We start from the raw sequence: 20,186 nt of genomic DNA on the forward strand, positions 1-20,186 counted from the left end.
CGTGGCTCTTGTAGAATCAGTCGCTGCTGTGTCAGGCCACCAGACCTAGGTCAAATTGAAAGGTGTTGTGTGTGTCTGGTGTGTGCTCTGGTAATCTGCTCACCACACACCAGCTCCCCGTGCTGGTGCCTCTGCAGTGTGAGCATGGTGGGAGCCAGGTGCATGTGGCTATAAGGAGGTGTGAGCAAGCTAATGCACTGGGAGACAGATGCAGGAGCAGCTTCCGCTTCCCCGGAACGCGATGCTCCAATGTGGCAGGATGCCAGCACGACTGCTCCAAGACCTCGGCTCAGCATAATGAAGATCGCCTGCTGGTACAACTTCCTCCCCTTGCTCATTTCCCACTGACCACAGGACTTCCCTGCCCTAATTTGAGGGAGGGAGGCTGGTTAGCCAGTGGCGAAAAAACAGCAGCCGACTTATATAAATGAGAATGTGTGGGAGGAGTGGCGCTGTGCAGGGAGTGCAGCTGGCTCGGCCTTCCATCACGTCCCTCCTCCCCCTCCTCTGCACCCCCCGCGCTGAATTATAATGCAGACAAGATGCAGAGTCAGCTCCAGCAAAACCAGCCACGTGATGTGTCCGACAGCCCAGTGCAGAGGAATACCATCGCGCTGGAATATTGTTTACAGTCAAAATGTGGTTTCAAAATAACTTCCAGCGACAGGAGGCTCGCGTTGCGTGAGGACGTCCAGTTTGCATCGCTTCAGCTTCACCGCACCGCAGAGAGAGAGAGAGAACCTTCTCCCAGGAGGTGAAGTCAAAATATTCAGCAATTCATTTGTGCTGCTCATTCAGCAAAGACTTCATGTTTTACATGGGCGGCAAAGTCTCACAGGGGCCAATAGTTGTTCCCGACAGCGATGAATCAATTCATACAAGTGGATTGTGTTGTTCACGTTAACCGGCAGCAGCAGCCGAGGTGAGCAGGCAAACACTCAGACTCACGCTCACGTTGGAAAGACAAAGAGAAACAAACAGATACTCGCTCGCTGCACATTTTTTTGTCTTGCACTTTAAAGGGTTTATTAAGAATTAATAGATCTAATAGCGGACCCGGACACAAAGGAAGATGGATTCTAAAAACCCTGAGTACTGCCCGTTATGGCTTTCTCCTCTAAGACGGCAGGAAACAATGGTTTTATCCGAAGACGTGTCCACAAATGTCTCCTCTGACCCCTGAGGAGTTAGTTGCACAGAGTGGGTTGCGTGCTCCACACCACAGAGGTTTCTATGAGCAGTCCCTGACTCTACTGTGGCTGCTGGAGCTTTTATGACGTCTGACGTGCTGCAGTAACAGAACAGGATGTCGGTGCTGAGAGAAACACATGCTGGACAGATTTACACGTCGCTTTAGGAGATCAACAGCAAAAATCAGGAGAAAGTTACTGCCCCACATTTACAATCACAGCTGCAGTCTACGAGTACTCACTAAAATGCGTGTAATCATAACCACACACCTGTTTTGGGGTCAACGGAGAAATATGGCTGTCCTTGTAGAATACTGTACACGATCCTGGCGCTGTTCCCGTAGGTGGGGTCGTCGGCGTCCAGCGCGACGACCTGCCACACAGACGTGCCTGAAAGAAAAGAAAACATCACAAATGATTCCCTGGAAATCGCTCTCTCTCTTCCAAGTGATGCAATTTTACCGTATAAAGGAAATGTTTAAAAAAATCCAATCCAATAAATCGTGATTTCAGGTCCAAGGAGGATTTCTGTGCACAAAATCTACAGCAGCTTTAAGATGAATCAACACATTTTATCTTAACAACTAACGACAACACAAACCTGCAGACACACTATGCTTTAGCGACTGGTGTTAGATATATCATGGTGCTTACGTACCGAGGTGACATGTTGCCCTCGTGTAAACATCAGATTTCATCAGTGGCAACATGATGAAGCCTCCATTAAAAATCACATTATTTAATAATTACATGTAATTATGGAGTTTTGTGTACAAGCTAATTACAATGTGCAATGACCTAAGTATAATGAAAGATCATCTCTGGACATTTTACATTGAAGTTTTCGCTTTAAATGGGAAAATGCTTCAAGTCCAAGTTGTGTCTTTGCAAAAAAACACGACAACATCGACAAATGATCTAGAAACTTGCAGCCATGGCTCATTATTTACAGTGTTATTGAAAAATACTGTGTACGAACCTCTGAGGCTCAATTTAACACATCAAGTGTTGCTCAAACAGCATTACAGGCTCCATTAACCCATTCTAATTGCACAATGAGTGCATTGCAATTGCACTACAAGCTTATATAATGGATTAGTATATGTAGGAATCCACAGTGTGGTAATGTTAGGAGACATGTATTTTGGGGGCCTGTAAATCTTCTGGACATGTGAGTCGCTGTTTTCCCTTTTGGGGATTAAACTAAATTAAAATGATGTGAAACCTGCTCCACTGTGTCCCGAGAGGTTTTGACTTTATTTTAAATATTTTTTTCGTGGGGGGACCTGAAGGAGCAGAGGGAGATGCCAGCCCATAATGAGCCGTGTGCTCCACAGTATGCTCCGGCAGTTTGAATCTCCATCGAACCTCGAAGCAGAGAAGTGCAGAGGGAATCATTTCAACTTAATCATCTTCTGGGTTTGATTTGGAGGCTGCACCGGTTCCGAGTCATCTGTCCGGGTGAGCTCGTTAGTCAGAGATTCAGTTAATTGGTCTGTCGTCACATCTTAACTATGACATTGTGTGTCACCTTCTTTTTTTTTTTATCAGTAACATTTCATATTAATTTGAATCTCAGGGAACAGACACATTCTTCTAAGAGATGCTATGCCCTTCAACTTGAGTATTCAAGCTCTTTATTTGTGTAACAATTGAGGTGATGGTGCATCTTCAACAGGTCTGATGGTTCAAGACGTTGAAGGCTGAGCTCTCATGAGTCTCCAAGCAAAATCTGTTTCATAAACTCAATAAGACTCGGCTGGGAGTTTGTTCTCAGGTGTATAAAGGGTGAGGGTTGTACCACAGACTTCTGTGACCATGATTAGTCAAAGGTTCTCACAAAGGGACGACAATCTATCAACACTATTCTGTCTCGTAAGAAGTAGCTTGGAATCTCGGTTGATGCTGTCATTATTGAATATTAAACAAATATTTGTTTTCCTCTAACACCCAACATGTACATTAACTATGATTATATATATGGACCCTGCAGGAACAGAGATAAACTCTTTGTGTTTAGTTTGAAAGGTTCAAAGTCTTTAGGATTCATTCACCTCGAGGTTGAAACCGACGACTTTTGGAAAATAATCCCACAAACATCAAATAATGGGAAATTACAAACTTTCTTGCAAAAAACATGAAATTTAACATGGTTCTACTTTGACAGATCCTCCTCTTTATTATAAACCGTGTCACATCCTGTGAATCATCGACTCTCACCAGCTCCTTCAGGTTTCAATCCATCTATCCTCTCTGACCTCGGTGAACTCAGCGCCATGACCACGGAGCAGAATGGACTCTTTACTGGGATCAAGGCTGGTGACAGATAGTGTTCTTGTGTTCGTCCCTCAGTCGGAGCCACAGGACGTTTCATCTCCGCTTTCATTCAGTGTTGAAAAGAAGATAAAGTTCTTCCTCGCTAACGAAGCAGCATCATGTCTGAGATCTGTGCCTCGGACTCAATGAGCTGGAATAAGACGTCGTGTTAACGGGAGAAAAGACGTCGATACGTGGACAAGTGGTTCTTCAGAAATGAAAAACAGACTTTCATTTTGAAAGCAAAACAAAGTGTGTAATAAGATCATTTTAGAAAATATGGGCGTGTGGGGGGGAATGAAACCCAATTGATCTGTGTTGTGTGATGGATGGCAGCGTCTTCCTTAGAGGAGAACCGGGGGAGATAAATAAATAAACCCTGGATCTCCATTTGAATTCATTTGCAGGGGGTTCGACTCTTATCCACGTGTAATATCCATTATTCATAATTTATTATCTAAACAAGCCGCCCCCATCAAACAGAGATTCTCCCAGAGGTGGAATAGTTGACAGGAAAAGCAGAGGCACTATCTCCAGCACGGCCAGTCACTCCAGTTCATCAACTGGGACGCATACAACGGTGCTGCACTGACAGAAGTTTTTTTTCCAAAATGTCTGATCACCAGGCACGTGTCCAGCTGATCAATTCAAACAGGGGAGGGGGGGGGGGACATCACAGCCAATTAGCTGCCACACTCCCAGTCAGCCCCCTTCCTGCACTTGGGAGCACCAGTATTGATGAATGCTGGGGGATTAGTGCTGTGGAGTGTGAGGACAGCTGATTGTTACAGCCGATTTGACGCCGCAGACACCGAACCGAGAAGGAGTTCCTCTAATGGGCACCAGCAGAAGAGGGGGGGCGGGGGGGCAGGGGGGAAGGGCTAATTATTTCCCCCTTCACAGTCCTTGATTTCCTCCCACGGGTCATCAGCGCTGATTGATTCTTTTTGGTGCAACCCACGAGAAAGTTTGCAGCCGACACGGAAACTTTTGAAACTATCCGCCTGTCAATCCACCGATTACTTCACTTTTTAAAATAACCAGACGCACCTCTCGTGATCTTCAGCTCCATGGGGGGGGTAATAGTGTTATGAGCCATTTAATAACAGGAAGACATGTTTCTGTATTACAGTGGCAACAACACCACTGAAAATATCATATTCACACGCTGCACTCCCAGAACAAATTAAGACACACACTTGACACATCCAACTTAGAAACCAACACACCCTCTGCTAGAGCTGTATGTGTGTCAGGCCTGTGCGCCGATGAATATTCATGAGCGCAGCCAGGGAGATATCGACTGTTTATAAAGGGGGCGCCTACAGGTCTATTGGGGTTTGCATATCTAATCGGGCTTCGCACATTTACATCTTCTCTCTGCCTTTCGTTTATTCTTTAATAACTACTTCTACTTCCTTTTCAGCAGCTGACGGGATTATTTCACACACACACACACACACACACACACACACACAGGGATATAAATTGAATGTTTTCACCAAGCTGTTGAGCGCCACAGATTCACTATCTTCTAGAGCAGTGGAGGTAAGAAATCCCAGTGACAGCAGTTTGGCCACCGCTTTGGACAACAACCTGTGTGTTTTCAGGAGGATCTGTGAAATATTTGAGTTTTTTAGTTTTGAGCTACTGCTCTGAGACGGGTGGAGACGGGTGGCTTCTGTTCACCCGAGCTAAAAACAGAACAGCAGAAGAAAAGAAAATGAAAGATACATGGCTGCTTGCATGAGGCCGGGCAGCGGCTGTCTCTCCGAGGAGGTGGAAGGAGGCTTTTCTCTCCACCGCGATGTGGAGGACTCCACCGTCCTCCCCGTGGCAGAGGGGATTGCTGTGGAGGAACTATTGAGTGCTTTATAAAGACCTGCCCACCCGGGGAAACCGCCACAGCCCCGCAAAACAAAGATGAAATACAGGACCCGGCGGGCTTACTGGAGATCAGCCATTCTGCAGAGCACCATCACAGGAGGGACAAACCAGTGCTGCTCAGGTTAATAACATGTTTGATCCCTGTGTGCACCACTAATACCTTCTTTAGAAACATCCGGCTGCTGCTCTATCTCATGAGTTCACACGTAAGCGTGCCCAGGATGTAGAGTCGCAGGTCTGGCTACAATGACTTTGTTATAAACATTGGAGAATATCTAAGAATCGATAAGAGAACAACACTCAACCAGTTCAATTAAAGGCAGAATGAGGAAAGCGATCATCTGAGGGTCCGTTCACACTGCACCAGTACTCACCCACTTCAGACATCTCAGGCACCGACGCCTCGAAGGGTCCATCTGGAAATTTGGGTGCATTGTCATTGATGTCTTGCACTTTGATGATGAATTCGGACTTTGGTTCCAGGGCCTCCTCTGTGTAGCGGTCCAGGGCCTGTGCATGTAGGACGTAATGCGATTTCCTCTCCCGGTCCAGGCTCTTAGTGGCGTGAATATCTCCTGTCACCTCGTCAATGACAAATATCGTCCCGGCTCCCTCGCCGCTCAGGATGTACCGGACGGACCCGTCACCTTTATCCGAGTTCGAGTGAAGCTGGGAGGGAAACACCACAGAGAGAGAGAGGGAGAGAGAGAGGGGGGGGGGGGTGAGTACAGAGCAAACATAACTTCTGAGGGTTGTTTTTGATTCACGGTTTCAGAAGATGATTCGTGGCTTTTACATTTAAATTGGTTGTAGTGAACTGGTGGGAAACAGCTGCAGGTGAAAGGACTTAGACTCTATTTATGTTCATACAAGTGGTGGACTCGTTATCATAAAAGGTAATGATAGGTTTATTTTAAATAGCTACAATAAAAGCATCAAACATTATCTTGTTTGAGCCTGTATTTTTTTTTTAACCTCATTTCATATTTAACATCTTTTGGATCAATATTTAGCTTCACATCAACATTTATGTTTCAGTTGCAACCTGATTCCAGACGAAAACATTACAGACATTTCGATAACGTTATACTTTACAAGTTCATTTCTGAGAAAATAAAATTGCAGTTTTAAAAGTAATGTTCTTTAAAGATGTGGTATCAGATGTGCACACTCGCCAAAGCCCGACCCGGCATTGTCAGCACTGTTAGCATCAAGTTTATCTCCTATACCCTGATATGATCTACAAAGTGGATTTAAAATATGCTATAGTTTCTATAGAACTCTCCTTTGCAGCAGTACTGTGATGCTCAAACTATTCTTCAGCTTCAAAAAACTCCCAACATCCAAATCCGACATCCCTATATTGAATATTCTGCTCTGAGGCTCGACTGTACCCGCGCATCGCAGAAGAAATGCATCTTTGGAGATTAAAGTTTCGGGGGTAAATCCTTACAAGACGGTTAAAGATGGCAGAGCGCTGCCTTGGTTCTCACCAGGCGAGGGAGGAATAAAGGACAAACCCAGCCACTTGTTCAGCCATAATTGATACCGAGAGGATTAGGACTTTCATGGCAATCGCTCAGCTGGGGATGCAGTTTTTAAACTTTCAAAAGTATTTAACAATACCAACGGAATCGGGAAACCAGGGCACCACCAGCGTTTGAACAATTTCATTTTCACCCATGAATAAAACATGTGGAGAAATACTGTGGTTTTTTTTTCAGCGCTGAACACAACAGATCCATTTTCACTGTGCACACGCAACACTTTACATACCGGTGGCTTTTTGTGCTTCATATTTGTAGGTGTACATCAATGAGCTGTGAACATAACCTTTGAATAGCGTTGTGTCTCCAGCAGGATTTTATGCAATGCACGTGCAGCAGATGAATAATTTATCGCTTGCATGTAGCTGATATGTTCTTTCTCCCTTTATGATATAAATATGTGCGGATGATCATGGAAGACTTTTGTTAGCAAAGCACCCAGATGTATCGGGGGAGGAGAACAAGGTTAAATGAAGTAAAATGAAAACTCTTATTTTTTCTGTTGAATGCCAATTTGTTTATATACAGTAAAATGTTCATCTGAGGGCATTTCCACAAGTTTTCATGACATTGTTTACATCTTATCTGGGTAATATTGGTGTGTGATGTTTGCGTGTTGTCAATTAGGCGATTGTATTTGTCCACTTTCTGGAATAAAGTGTTTAGAGAAACATGGTATTTCTGTTAGAACAAAGAAAATTAATTAACCAGTTCATTTAAACAAGCTCTCACATGTTATGTGTTCAGAAAAGTCTGCATCAAACAAGGAAGGTGTGAAAAAAACAAGAAAACTTTACAGAAGCCAAATGATCTGTTAACTGACTGTAGGTGATTTCAAACTGGGTAGATCAAAACAAAATGATCATGTAAAAATATAAACAGCAGCTACAGGTTGAGCCAAATCTTTCAAAAATATTCACATTAAATTAAAAAATATGTTTTTGTCGTGTAATAAATTGCAGCCGTCCTCCTTTATGTGAGTCAATGTTTTACATCCAACCCACTTTCTAAATCCTCAGCCGTAGATGTGCCGTTTCAACAAAGCCTAATAAGTCAACAGAAATAGTAACTGAATTAATCTGGTGATTCATGATATGTGGATATTGAGCGATAATATCTTTCTCCATCTAAATTACACATAATGATTTAGATGCTGTTTTCCTGTACAAAACACAACTGGCACACCCCCCACGGCGACTCGTTCATGAATCCATCTGAGCGGCCAGTCACTGAACTGGGACACAGTCTACTTTTACACTAACCCAAATTTAGAATCAATTAATCACCATGTTGCCCGGCTTTATTTAGACCATTAACCGCTGAGCCTTTTATCGACCGAGGAGCGTTACACGTTGTGTTTCTTCCTTTCTGTCCGTTTGTTACATAATTAAACGTGATGTCAGCCTCGGCCAATTCTTCACCCGACCTCCATCACGCAGCTGAGACACGACATGAAGAGAAAACGTGTATACCTATAAAGTCCATTAGGAGCCATGTGCAGTGGAAGGACTCATTGAAGTAGCTGGTGTTGCCTCACCGACCCACCGGCTCCGCTCCCAACAGCCAGGGTGGATTCTCCATTCATTTAATATTGAGTAAAACCAAGGACGTTTATATTTATACAATTTTTTTAATTTGAAATGAAATGCAAAGCCATACACAGAGACACACGTTACCTAACAGGTTGAACACCCAAGGTCCTCGGGCCGCGTCTAATCAAAGCCTGGACTCGCAGATAAATGATTGATTAGAAAGCCTCTGTTGATTGCAAGGCTTGATGAGAGCAGACCGTCCTCTGCGTGGAAAATATCAAGCCTGTAATTACACCAGGAGTCAAAGATCCTGTTGAATCAGGTAGTTAATCAGCTGCTGCATTGAAGCAAAAGGAAACACGGCCACCAAGAGGAAGGAATCAGGCCGTGTTTGCAGATATCTGTGACCTCCGGCCAAATTACTGTGTTGACACGGCTCGGACTGGTTTCTGCACCAGGGAAATATCGGTTCAAATAGTTTGATGGTCTGAAAATGCCTATGAAACTGAATCATTTCAGTACAGAGAGTAGAAGTCAGTACGTGAGGGCAGTTAGCTTCCACAGCCACGAGGAGGATGACTCCACTTCAGTCCGGCAGCGCTCTGAGAGCCGCGACCCGTAAATGGGATTCTGCCTCCGGTCAGAGTTCTAATTCAGCCGATGTCTTCCTCCGCGAGAGCCGATAAATCAAGATCGGCAAAGTGCGAAGCAATGATGCATATGGCGACTGCTGCCTGCCCAAATCTATGGGTGATAAAAGTGTCAACAGGTTGCGCGCCATTACACAAACATCCCGGGCTGAACGAGCAGCAGAGAGCGGAACAGTATGAAGATACAGGAGGTTGGAATGAGGGAGGAGCTACTGAGCGATAAGGATGCAGCTGGGTCACCAGTGTTCCCAGGTGGAGCTGCTGGGTTATTGTAATAATAATAATAATTCAATAACACTATGTTGTGGTCCGTTGTGTTGTCACGATAGACAAACTATGTCCAGCCTTCATCATGTAGCTCTCGCCGGTTTAAAATCTTGTCAAATCAAAACTATGCAACTTTCTTTTCTTGGAATAGCAGCTTCAGAAACAGTCTGATATTTGTCTGTGAATATGGAGAATGTCTCCTCTCTGATTCCAGCTGCTCACCCTGAACGCCTGGTCTGAGTAACCTTCGTGAGTGGGTACGAGGTTGAAGAGTAAAGCTGAGTTCATCTCTAATATTCAGAAGGAAACTTTTTAAAACATGAAGGATTCTAAACAGAGTTTGGTTGATTTGTTACAGCTGCAGCTCCTCTGGTTAAGGAAGCAGAGGATCATGGGTAATATCCATTTTCAGCCAGTGGGACTATTCAATCAGGGTTTTATCTCTACACCAAAACATATAAATCATTTGGAAGGACAGAATGAATCACAACAATGGTTACATATTGTTTCTGTTAGTAATTATTCCATGTATTTATCTATTAGCTGTCTTGCATGATGTTTATTGTTTATTGATGAATTGATTTCAAGGAACATGTATGTGCCGAATGTAAACCCTCCGGAATGAGCTGGTTTATGATCTGATCTTCATAAGCAGACAATCACAACGTGCTGGTGACATTAACAACACAATTATAATCTTCCTTATTGAACGGACCTGAACCTCTGCAGTGCTGCAGAACCTTTGGATTTAATAACAGTCTGAATCTCCTCTGGCAGCGATAACCTCACAGGAGAGCTGGAGCTCGCTGCAGATCCGATCTGCACAGTGTTCCAGAGGAATTGGAACATTCCTCCTGTGGAGCAGCTCCAGCTCAGACCCTCTCTGATGGTATTTACTGTGAACGGCTCTCTGAGGTCACTCTCTAGTTTCTTTATTGGGTTCAGGCTCAGGGTTTGATAGGGTCACCCCCGAAAGGCGGGTTCCTTTTGTTAGAAATCATTCTGTATTACATTTATTTCAATGTTTACTACAGCATAAATCTGAGAATTGATTTCTCCCCGTGATGATGAACAGCAGCCCAGGTCCAGAGGAAGCAGACTAGCCCCACATCACGAGGCTCCTTCCATCCCACCGCCTGATCTGGATGATTTTTTCATTTACTCTACACAAACTATTCAACTCTAGTTTCATCAATCCACGGTTTCATTGTCGAGGGTTAAGTTGACACATACGTGACGTGAGACATGATGGCATCAACCAGCTCCAGTTATTATTATTATCTTGAGCCTGAAGTTGCTGCTCGGCTGTTTCTAACCTCACTGAGCGTTTCTGCGTGAGGCCTTTGGAGTCATCTTAACAGGACGCCCACTTCCAGGGAGAGAAGCCACAGACCAAAATCCTTTTTTTTTCTCCTTTTATTCCGAGCTCGTCTCTGTAACTGTGGACTGATGAATATTTAAACACGTTGAAATCACTTCCAGCTTTATGCAAATCAACACTTCTTGGTCACGAGTCTTGGTTCGCGAGATTTCTGTGTGAGGAAGTTTTTCACGTCAGCAGTTGCTTGTAAAAGTCGATAACGCTCTGATATAGACCTTCTATCGTTAATTATCTATTTCCACCCACTGCATATTATATATTAAAACGTATCAATTTGATCCAGATAATGTGCGCTGCCAGTATTTTCTATAGGACCCCGGCTCCTCAGCAGCACTTTGCACATGTGCTCAGCTCGCAGTCAGTTATTACCGGCACTCAGAGCCATGAGTCACAAATTGAACTTCATTGTTCGGTCGGAGGTTGTGTCAATCAGACAACTTGGTCACTGCCTTGAGATTCTCTGACAATAAACTGATGTAGAATCTATAATCTTCGTAGAAGGCAACATAACCTTATGGCAGCTTCACCGTATTTTATCATCGATTGATTATCTGGTCAAAAACAATATCTGTGGATGTCATGTTGGGATTTAGCACAAATACTTTCCACCATATATTTATAGAAGATCCATACATCCAACGGTCAACTCCATCACTCAAGCCTACAGACAATGGAGTCTCCAATTATCCAGTAAAATAACGAATAGTAAATATAAGGGTAAAGACAAGAAGCTGAGGTATTGATACAAGTTTATAGATCTAATATTGATAGATACTTGATATACTCCCCCGGCTGTGAGCAGAGCGCTCTGATGTTCACTGACCATCTGTGACTGTTGGATGCCAGAGGACAGCAGAGAGATGAGAGGGGGGGGGGGGACCTCAGTCGTGGCTGTGTTTTTTGTGTGTGTGTGTGTGTGGGGGGGGGGGGGGTTATACTTAACTACTTTATTCAAAGCCGATATGAACAGAAAAAGGCTCCGGGTGAATTTCTGTCACATGATTTTAAACACGAGGCTCAATTTCTCTGCTGCTGCTGCGTTTTTCAGCTCCGGGATATTTTATTTATACTTCATTAATTTTGATCATACAGAAAATATAATGACTCTCCCGCCTGTAGTAGGTAGTGTGCGGTAAATTTGTTAATCTGCAGATATGAGCTTTAGGATCAGGACCAGTGTCCGGCCAATATACAATCGACGAAGAATGGAAATATCTGATGAAGGTGAATTAGGACCTCGGCCACCGAGTTGTTTTGTCGTCTCCCCCCCCCCCCCCCCCCCACAGACTTAGAGGAATCCTTTCCCTCCACAAGATATCACAACAAGGGATTGTCTTTTATCTCCCGGTCTCACGGGCGACTTTATTAAAGACTAGTGGAAGAGATGACTGGCATGTGGCTGGCGGCTGGCAGCTGGCAATGCATTTCGAAGGACTTTAAAGAGATCAGCAGAGTCTGGGGGCTTTAGAGTCGCCGGCGGGAAAAAAAAAACACACACCACAATCTGAAGGTGAACCTCACTTATAATTCCATCACATCGCCCAGAGGAGCAGCTGGATCCTGACTTTGTTTTGTCAGCAACCTGCGTGGCTTCGGTGTTTTTCTTGCTCCGTGTGCTCATTGTGTGAAAAGTGGCCTTAAACTGTGTTCACAAGCTAATTGGTGCTTACAGCCCAAGTTTATCTTGGGCTGTGTTGTACCCCTTGTCAGGTGTCTAAGTCAATTAGGAGGAGAGAGAGGAGATTTGAGGAGGAGAAGAATCCTTTTAACCCGAGAGAAATCCACCGACCCGGCGCTGCAACATTTAACTGGTGGATTCTACCTGGGAGCCGGTGCTGGGTAAATATAATACAGCTGCAGGGTCAGACCAGTGGAATCTGACCAGAGCTGAAACATGTGATTATAGCTAGTTTCACATCCAGGGAGTCAGAGTTGATGGAAAATTATATATATTGAGAGTGGAATTCACACTGATATGAATAAGTAAATGTACCTTTACTACAAAATGATCAGAGTACAACATAACAAGGTTTAAAAATAATATAAATACATGCTACTATCAAAATAAACTAGTACGTACAATTTTCTTTTGATTGTTTTCATATAAGCCATTACCAGTTTCTACTGCATCATGCACATATATTTAATATTTAATATGTGAAATGATCTCAGCAAGCTGCCACCCATTGGAAATGAGCTGCCCACTAGAGTCATTAGATATTTATGTTTTCAGTAACTTTGAATGTCTAAGTTAGTAAATACAGATTTAAAATGGGATGTTATTATTATTACCAACTTATAAATATGGCTAAGTTGGTTAACTAGTTAATATTAATACATAAATTATCACAAATGAATTATCTATATTGGAATTTAAGAATTTTTAATGAAGTACTGCTTCATTTTGTTAATGTTTAAGCCTCATTTAAATAAATTAACTGAATTAAACTGGATCAAATATCAGCACGTGATGACTAATTTACATAATCACCACAGAACCTGTTCACCAGTCAGCAGCCGAAACATTCAACTCTTTTCAGCGGCCAGAAAAAACAATATGCAGCAGCTTTAACTCCTGATTTAGTCATAACACTCGTGCCAGTTGCTCAGTCCCTGCCAAATCCATTTGTTTTCCTGCTGCACACAGACGGAGCGGTCTGACCACACGGAGCCTGATCATCATCCAAACAGCTCAGAAGAGGCTGCAGCTCAAATAGACTCGTGTCCCTTTGCAGGTCAGAGGCAAGAGAACTCCTGAAACTGCTGGAGAACTTCAACAGAGCAGGGAAAATACTACTTCAGGACTACATGACGTGTAACACAACCTTCCTGATTACACACAGGCCCCCCCCAGCTGCAGACACACACTCTGCTGAGTGCCATCCTGATGCATTATTAGCTGCTACACAACTTGACCTTCATCTATTTTGCACCTCCACTTGTTTTTCGCTCCTTAAATGGTTTTGTCCTTTGCGTCGTGCAGATCCTGATAATGTATGTGCCTGGTTGGACTGCATTACTGCTGAATGCCCTTTGGAATCGCTCGGCTGTGTTCACCGCTCAGATCCACATAATGTATGTGCCTTGCCAACCCCGTCTGCTCGGAGAGGACGCCGCGGTTATGTCCACTCATTACGATCTGTGTGTGTGTGTTTACTACACGTTTGTCTAGTTGGTGCACGTTTCTTCTTAGGGCTGACGTGCACTGATCTCCTGCAGCCCCGTGCACACGCTACAAATAGCCTCTCTTTGTTTATCTGCGTGTTCTGGGTTCTGCTCTCACAGCTTCCGCAGTCAGACCAGGCAGCAGGCGGACGAGCTGCGGTGACATTTTACTTTCAGTTGTTTTCCTCCTGAAAGATTCATCAGAGCTGCATCACTGTGATGTTGGACCGAGGCCTCGCAGACGCTCAGCTGGCGGAGGGAGTCGGGGAGAGGAGGGTTTACTCCATCAACAGTGTGCAGGGCGAGGGGAGCGGGGGGGAGAAGGAGCGATGAGCAGAAGACGTGCCCGAGCTGATGATCAGTGCCTTGGCTTCATATTTGCAATTAGTGAAGGGGGGGTGGGTTCGTGTTTTTTTTTTTGATTAAATCTCAGCTCTTACACTTCACTCGAGAGGACTTAATCACTTTTTATGTGGGCATGCCTGATTGTCTGATTATCACCACATATCACCAATCAACTCCTCTGAGCACCCTCTTCTCCTCCATTGATTTGTTACAGTCACAGTAAACCCTGATGATGGAACGCCAGCCTAATGACCATACATCAACAGACAGTGATGAGGGGGAGAGCCGGAGACGTGCCACTGATGCACATCACAGAGATCCGCCCTAATAGTTGTCCTCTACTTTGACATCTGCAGAAGAGGAAGGGGGGGGGGGGGGGGGGGACGTGGAATGAATTGTAGTCTTCCCAGCAGGATGGTTGACTTCTTGATGTACACTAATGAGATTATTAGGGTTTGCGGATGCGACTCTCGACACTGGTTTTAATGGCTCTGCCTCTAACTGCTGCTGAAATGTAACATTAGTGTGAGACGGGCATGAGAGCGTCGGCTGATGGGCTTTGGGAAAACATGACGTTCCTGCCAGCGAGCGGGGGGGGGAGGTTTAGTCTCAAGTGTCTGAACGGCGCTAATTTGTTTGAACATTCCAGTCCGAAGACAGAGGAACGCACTTTGGAAATGACGCACGTTCCTGAACAAACAACGCATGTGTGTGTGTGTGTGTGTGTGTGTGTGTTTTTATCCTGCGGTTGTGGGAGTGAAGGATGTTAAACTATTATTCACCTGGCTCAGCTTTGTGGTTTCTCCTCCTTTGTTTCGGAGAAGTGTGACTGCATCAAGGACGCAGCAGCACAGAAACGTTTCTATCCTCTGACCGAACATTCCTCAGGGATTCATTCTGATAGTTAGTCTTTGTTTAAAGATTCAAGTCTGCAGCTTCTTCTCTACGAGGTAGTAAAATGTCTTTCAGCAGATGTTTTGGTTTAAAAATCACCAATTTCACTGTTTGGTCCCGATAGTGGCAAAACCATTATCGATTAGCCAATAAGCCATTTATCTGTCAACCAGTATGAACCTCACATATCAGTACAGGCCTTTAATACAACTCATAGTTACTTATACTACATAGTTATACTCTGTCTTATTACAATTAACGGTTAAATTGTGGCATATCAAGACTCAATGACTTTTCTTTGACATAATGGTTTTGGGTTTGTTATATATTATATATTATATATTATATACTCAATATGAATAACTGCCTTGATGATACATATCAAATTATTATTTATTTCTACTTTAGATTAGATTTTTGCTCCTGGTGAAGGTTTTAAACTCCTCATGAGCAGAGAACTTTGTTTCCAGATGTAGCTGCAGATGTTCTCAAGTGCTAAACTCCCCTGTATGATAATTGTCCAGTTCTGAACAGCAGCCTCAAGAAATCTTTAAAACTCGAACGCGACTAAAACCAGAAAACATGGAGTAAATAAATCTGTTTGCAGCCTCTTAAATGAGAGGATTCACTTTTGTTTTTCTGTTCCAACATAATTCTGAACAGAATTTCCTCCGTTTTTCGGACTGACAGGGTGAATTAGCATAAAGCGTGGAGGTGAATCATTAATTCACTGTGTTAAGTGTTCCTGCTTCTCTGTCGGCCTTGAAACTGCATCGCTCTAAAAATACCACCTGCCTGTGTTAACGCTTCCTCAGCACGTTGCACGGAGCGCACGCCTCAGATCCGGTGTCTTCTCTACGTGATCTGTTGCTTGTGGTCACTCGATGTTTCCAGAAGGTCGATACTGACCTTGACTCTTTCAGAGGTGCAGCTGATTGGATGGATCGGCCTTTCTTATGTAAGCAACAGAGGGGCCAATGATTTGTGGATTTTATGCTGGAATACTACGAGTAATAAAGTATTTTATTCTTCTGTGCTGTATTTACACTGTATGCATTTAATGTTTCTGCCCCTGTGTGATTGCATGAGTGCTGAGGATTTTATAGACTATTTTGCAGCACAGCATCCTCTTGCAATCTGAAGACAAGGCTTTGAGCTCGGGGAAAGTGCCACAGGCTTTGCTAAGTATTTTCCTTAATTACCACATTAATCAAAAGAGTAATTAAACGAGAGCTTCGCTTGTAGGCCCACATGTAAACAATGACACTCTTCCTCACATATGTGCACATCTCATTTTTCCCCATTGGTTTGTATTCCCACCGTTTTTCGGATGCTCCACTTTCTAAAAACCTTGTATTTCATGTGACACCAGAGTGGTTTAGAACTGAGAAGAATCCAGTTTGCACTTCAGCTCTGCTTTTTTGTTTCATCCTCCTCTCCCACTGTTGAGTTATTACTGTAAATACAACCAGACAGTTGCCTGATTCTGTCACAGCACAATCCATTTTTAGATGCGAGAATAAAACATCCGGATTCCTTTTCTTAGAGGTTGACACTTTGCTCTGTAAATGAACACAGGATGAGACGAGAGGATTGTTCCTCCTGGTGTGACGCACCCGTTCTATCAGATCCCACGATATCTTAGCAGAAACCAGGAGATGGTTCGATTCGTGGGTTTCTGACCGAGGATCTGGTTCCGTTCAACAAACAGCTGCAGACACTTCACTGTAGCTCTACACTCAGGGAGAGTTTGGCGGATTTGCATGCGTCTTCTGAAAATTACAATCCTGTCTGTAACCTGCCTGGAATCCCGTCAGAGCACCAGGCTGAGCTGACTGACGTGGAGACATCCACACCTCCCATTGGGAGAGCGGGTTGTCTCCTGTCTGGTATCTGGACGAGCCCTGTCCCCTGCCGAGCATTTGCGTCTCACTCATGCACGAAGCTGTCATTTCCCCAATGCATCCGCCCCCCCCAGTAAGGTGTCACTGGGGATTATGGTGCCACCTCGGGGGGATTAAACATGTTCTTGACAGACTGGCCGCTTCACTTATCCCCAGAAGTTCCTTTATGCGAGAGGATCGGTGAAAAGTGCACGGAGCCTTCACATGTCTTATATACTGTGGTATGGAAGTGTCGTGTTTGACCTTGCAAAGCCACAATTAGAATTCTATTTCAAAACTTCATATCTTATCATGACAAGTCTGTTTTTTTTAATTTTTCTGATGAAAGCAATTATCCCTGTAGTGGTGATGTCCATTTGCAGCTCGCTAATGTCCAGAGTTTTTAATCAAGCAGAGGGAGGACGTACAAAAACAATACAGAGCAGTATGAGCAGAATGCATTAATGATCCTCCTCCTCCTCCTCCTCCTCCTCCTCTCCTGTCTTCGTCTAATTAAGGGTCATTCTGTCTCCTGGCCACATTAGGACACAGCACACCAGTCCCAACCCACATAATTAAATGGTTTTTTTCCTGTGAACCATCTGGAGACCTCATCTCTTTAAACATGCTTGTCAAATTGATTCCTTAATAATGTTTATGTTTCTTCTCAGTGCTTTATTATCATCCTGGATTAGCTGTTTGTGTTTACTCTGCTTTCATCAGCAGCAGCGGCAGCAGCATCCCCACCACACACACACAGACACACACACAGACACACACACACACACAGAGAACAACAACACCCTTAAGGTAGGAGAGGAGCAGATCAGCCGAGCAGCCGGCAAACCAAACAACCTGAACTTCAAAGCAGTGGATGAATTTAATGTTGGAATAAGCGCGTCTGTTACCGTTAGTGCATCAGGTAAAAAAAAGAAGGAATCTTTGTGTTGTCTAATACTCGGGACACATTGTCTCATACACGCTGAGGGATTGTTTTTGTTGCCGCTGTGGGATTTTACGGCTCATTCATGCGTCAAATAATATTAGTAAAAACATGCCTCACCAGTAAATAGCCTTTTCGTTGCCGCTTTGTCAGGCTCACGAGGACAATCTCCAGGTTTATTCAGAAACCGACCTATCAGGTGATATTTGCTCTCGTTGTGTGTTTTTCCTTTCCCCCCCCCCCGAGCATGTCGTCCCTGCTTCTTTCATTTCCCCTTCAAACGGCTCTGTTGTTGAAATACAGACATACGTGCAGTCAGAGGGGCGTCCTGCCTTTGCTCGTTCTCTTTCTCTCTGAGTGCAGTTGAGGGGATTAGCCTGTGCCTGAGTGCCTAGAATAATGATCACTGCAGCGGAGAAATACATTTTCACATTTCAGGAGATAAGGGCGGGCAATCTGCAAGCAGAGGACTTAACCAGCTCCCTGTGGCTTCTTGTGGAGCTAACAGAAAAGTCACGCTGCACCGTCACCGTCACCTCTGCAGAAGCACGGAGAACACCCACTGCTCCCGGTCGCCTGTCACTCCGGAAGGACACGGACATGACATTCAGAGAAGAATTCCCACTATGACACACTATGTATGGACCACTGCTCAATCTCTTTCAGTACAAAGAGATCAAATCTGGGTCCATTTCCCAAAGAGAAACCAAATCTAATGCTTCAGTTCAAAGACAGCTTGATGTACGGGCCACTCTCACTTTCAATCTTCATCCACTCGGCTTCCCGGAGAGGCCGACGTGCTGAGAGGCTCCTTAGCTACAGAGAATTAAACATTTTCTTGGACATTATCATGAGAGGAACTCGGTCGGACTTTGTAACGACAGAAAAGGAAACACAAACACCTCGACAAATGAGGACAGAATTTCCACTTCAGAGGAGGAAGAAGCGTGTGCAATGCCAACGTGGCAGTCTACCTCAATGGAACAGCTTGTTCCTGCTGTAACCCACTTCTCAATAAACAAGAGGGGAGACAAAACTGCCAAGTAAGCTGTTCAAAAGCAAGTTTTTTGGCAGTTGAAGTCAGTAAATTCCTACCTTTCCCACATACTGTGCTTTTGGTCCCATGTGTTCTTCTAAAACAAAGAACTGGTTCCAGATCCAGCCACGCTTGGGTCTGTGGTGCACCTCCGTCTCCCCGTTGGCCAGTCTGGTCTGGTTTCTGGACGGCACCCTGGAGGGGACGCGGGGGCTCGCTCCATAGCACCTCTGGATGAAGCAGAGGCACACCAGGAAGGGACAGATGCACGAGGTGGCGGATATCCTCATGGCGGCGAGCGCTCTTGTAAAGTTATCCCTGTATCCCGAGGTGGAGAGGTCCTCCCGCCACCACCGCCACAGCCACCACCACTGGCCACCGCTGCAAGCCCGTGATGTAGTCCAGGGTAAAGATCTAAATCCAAACGAGGGAAACCGTGGTTCTGGTAGCTCCTCTAAGGTTCATGGCCCAAAAGCCGAGGGTTTATCAAAAAATGCAAAGAAAAGAGCCAGATGCTTTTACATTATGGAATTTCCCCGGCTGTGAGATGCTCCGCAAGAAAAAAAAAAACCCGGACGTGAACTTCTGGGTAGTTCTACCGAGAGCAGAGGTTAATCCCTGGAGCCATTCTGGATTCCCTGGGAGAGAGAGAGAGACAAGGGGAGAGAGAAACACACAGTTAGAGATTAATGTGACGGATATAAGAAGCTAAATATCCGCTAATTCCCTCCAATTAAATTGTAACTCATGAATCCTTTCAGATGAGGACGTGCACTTCAAACTGTCTGAAAAAATCCCTGCTCCAGTATTCCAGCCATTTTTTCCCCCCCCCCCTCCATTATGCAGATGACACAAACTAGATTGGACTTGGAGGAGTTACTGCTATTAAAAGGGCCGTCCGTGCCTATGAGGTCACCGCTCTGTTCGGTGAGTGATGCAGACACGTGAGGTCAGAGTCACGTATCACAGCAGAGCAGCGTTGGGCCCTGGAACTCAAAGGATGAGCTGGCTTCATTAAAACACATCTGGGGGAAGGAGCATTTGGATGTTTTAACACGAGCTGGGCCGACTGCGAGGCTTAGTGTGCGCCAAGGCACCGTGAATAATAAGTGTGGCAGGAAGAAATACATTTACTGTGATAAGCGCAGAC

At 44.5% G+C, this 20,186-nt stretch overlaps 1 protein-coding gene across 2 annotated transcripts in view; it reads right to left on the minus strand.

Moving 5' to 3' along the window:
- Positions 1-19,326, minus strand: part of LOC128425723 (cadherin-18) — a 50,645-nt gene extending 31,319 nt beyond the window's left edge. Inside the window, exons 1-3 of one of the 2 annotated variants that reach the window (XM_053412479.1) lie at positions 19,096-19,326; positions 5,768-6,062; positions 1,461-1,580 (exon numbers count right to left, since the gene is read on the minus strand). In XM_053412479.1, coding sequence (XP_053268454.1) covers positions 1,461-1,580; positions 5,768-6,062; positions 19,096-19,326 — 646 coding nt within the window. The remainder of the gene's footprint in view (positions 1-1,460; positions 1,581-5,767; positions 6,063-19,095) is intronic. The other variant, XM_053412480.1, reaches the window with a different exon arrangement.
- Positions 19,327-20,186: the final 860 nt, after the last annotated feature.

The sequence above is a fragment of the Pleuronectes platessa genome, chromosome 20 (genome assembly GCF_947347685.1).
Source record: "Pleuronectes platessa chromosome 20, fPlePla1.1, whole genome shotgun sequence".
Taxonomy (NCBI): Eukaryota; Metazoa; Chordata; class Actinopteri; order Pleuronectiformes; family Pleuronectidae; genus Pleuronectes; species Pleuronectes platessa.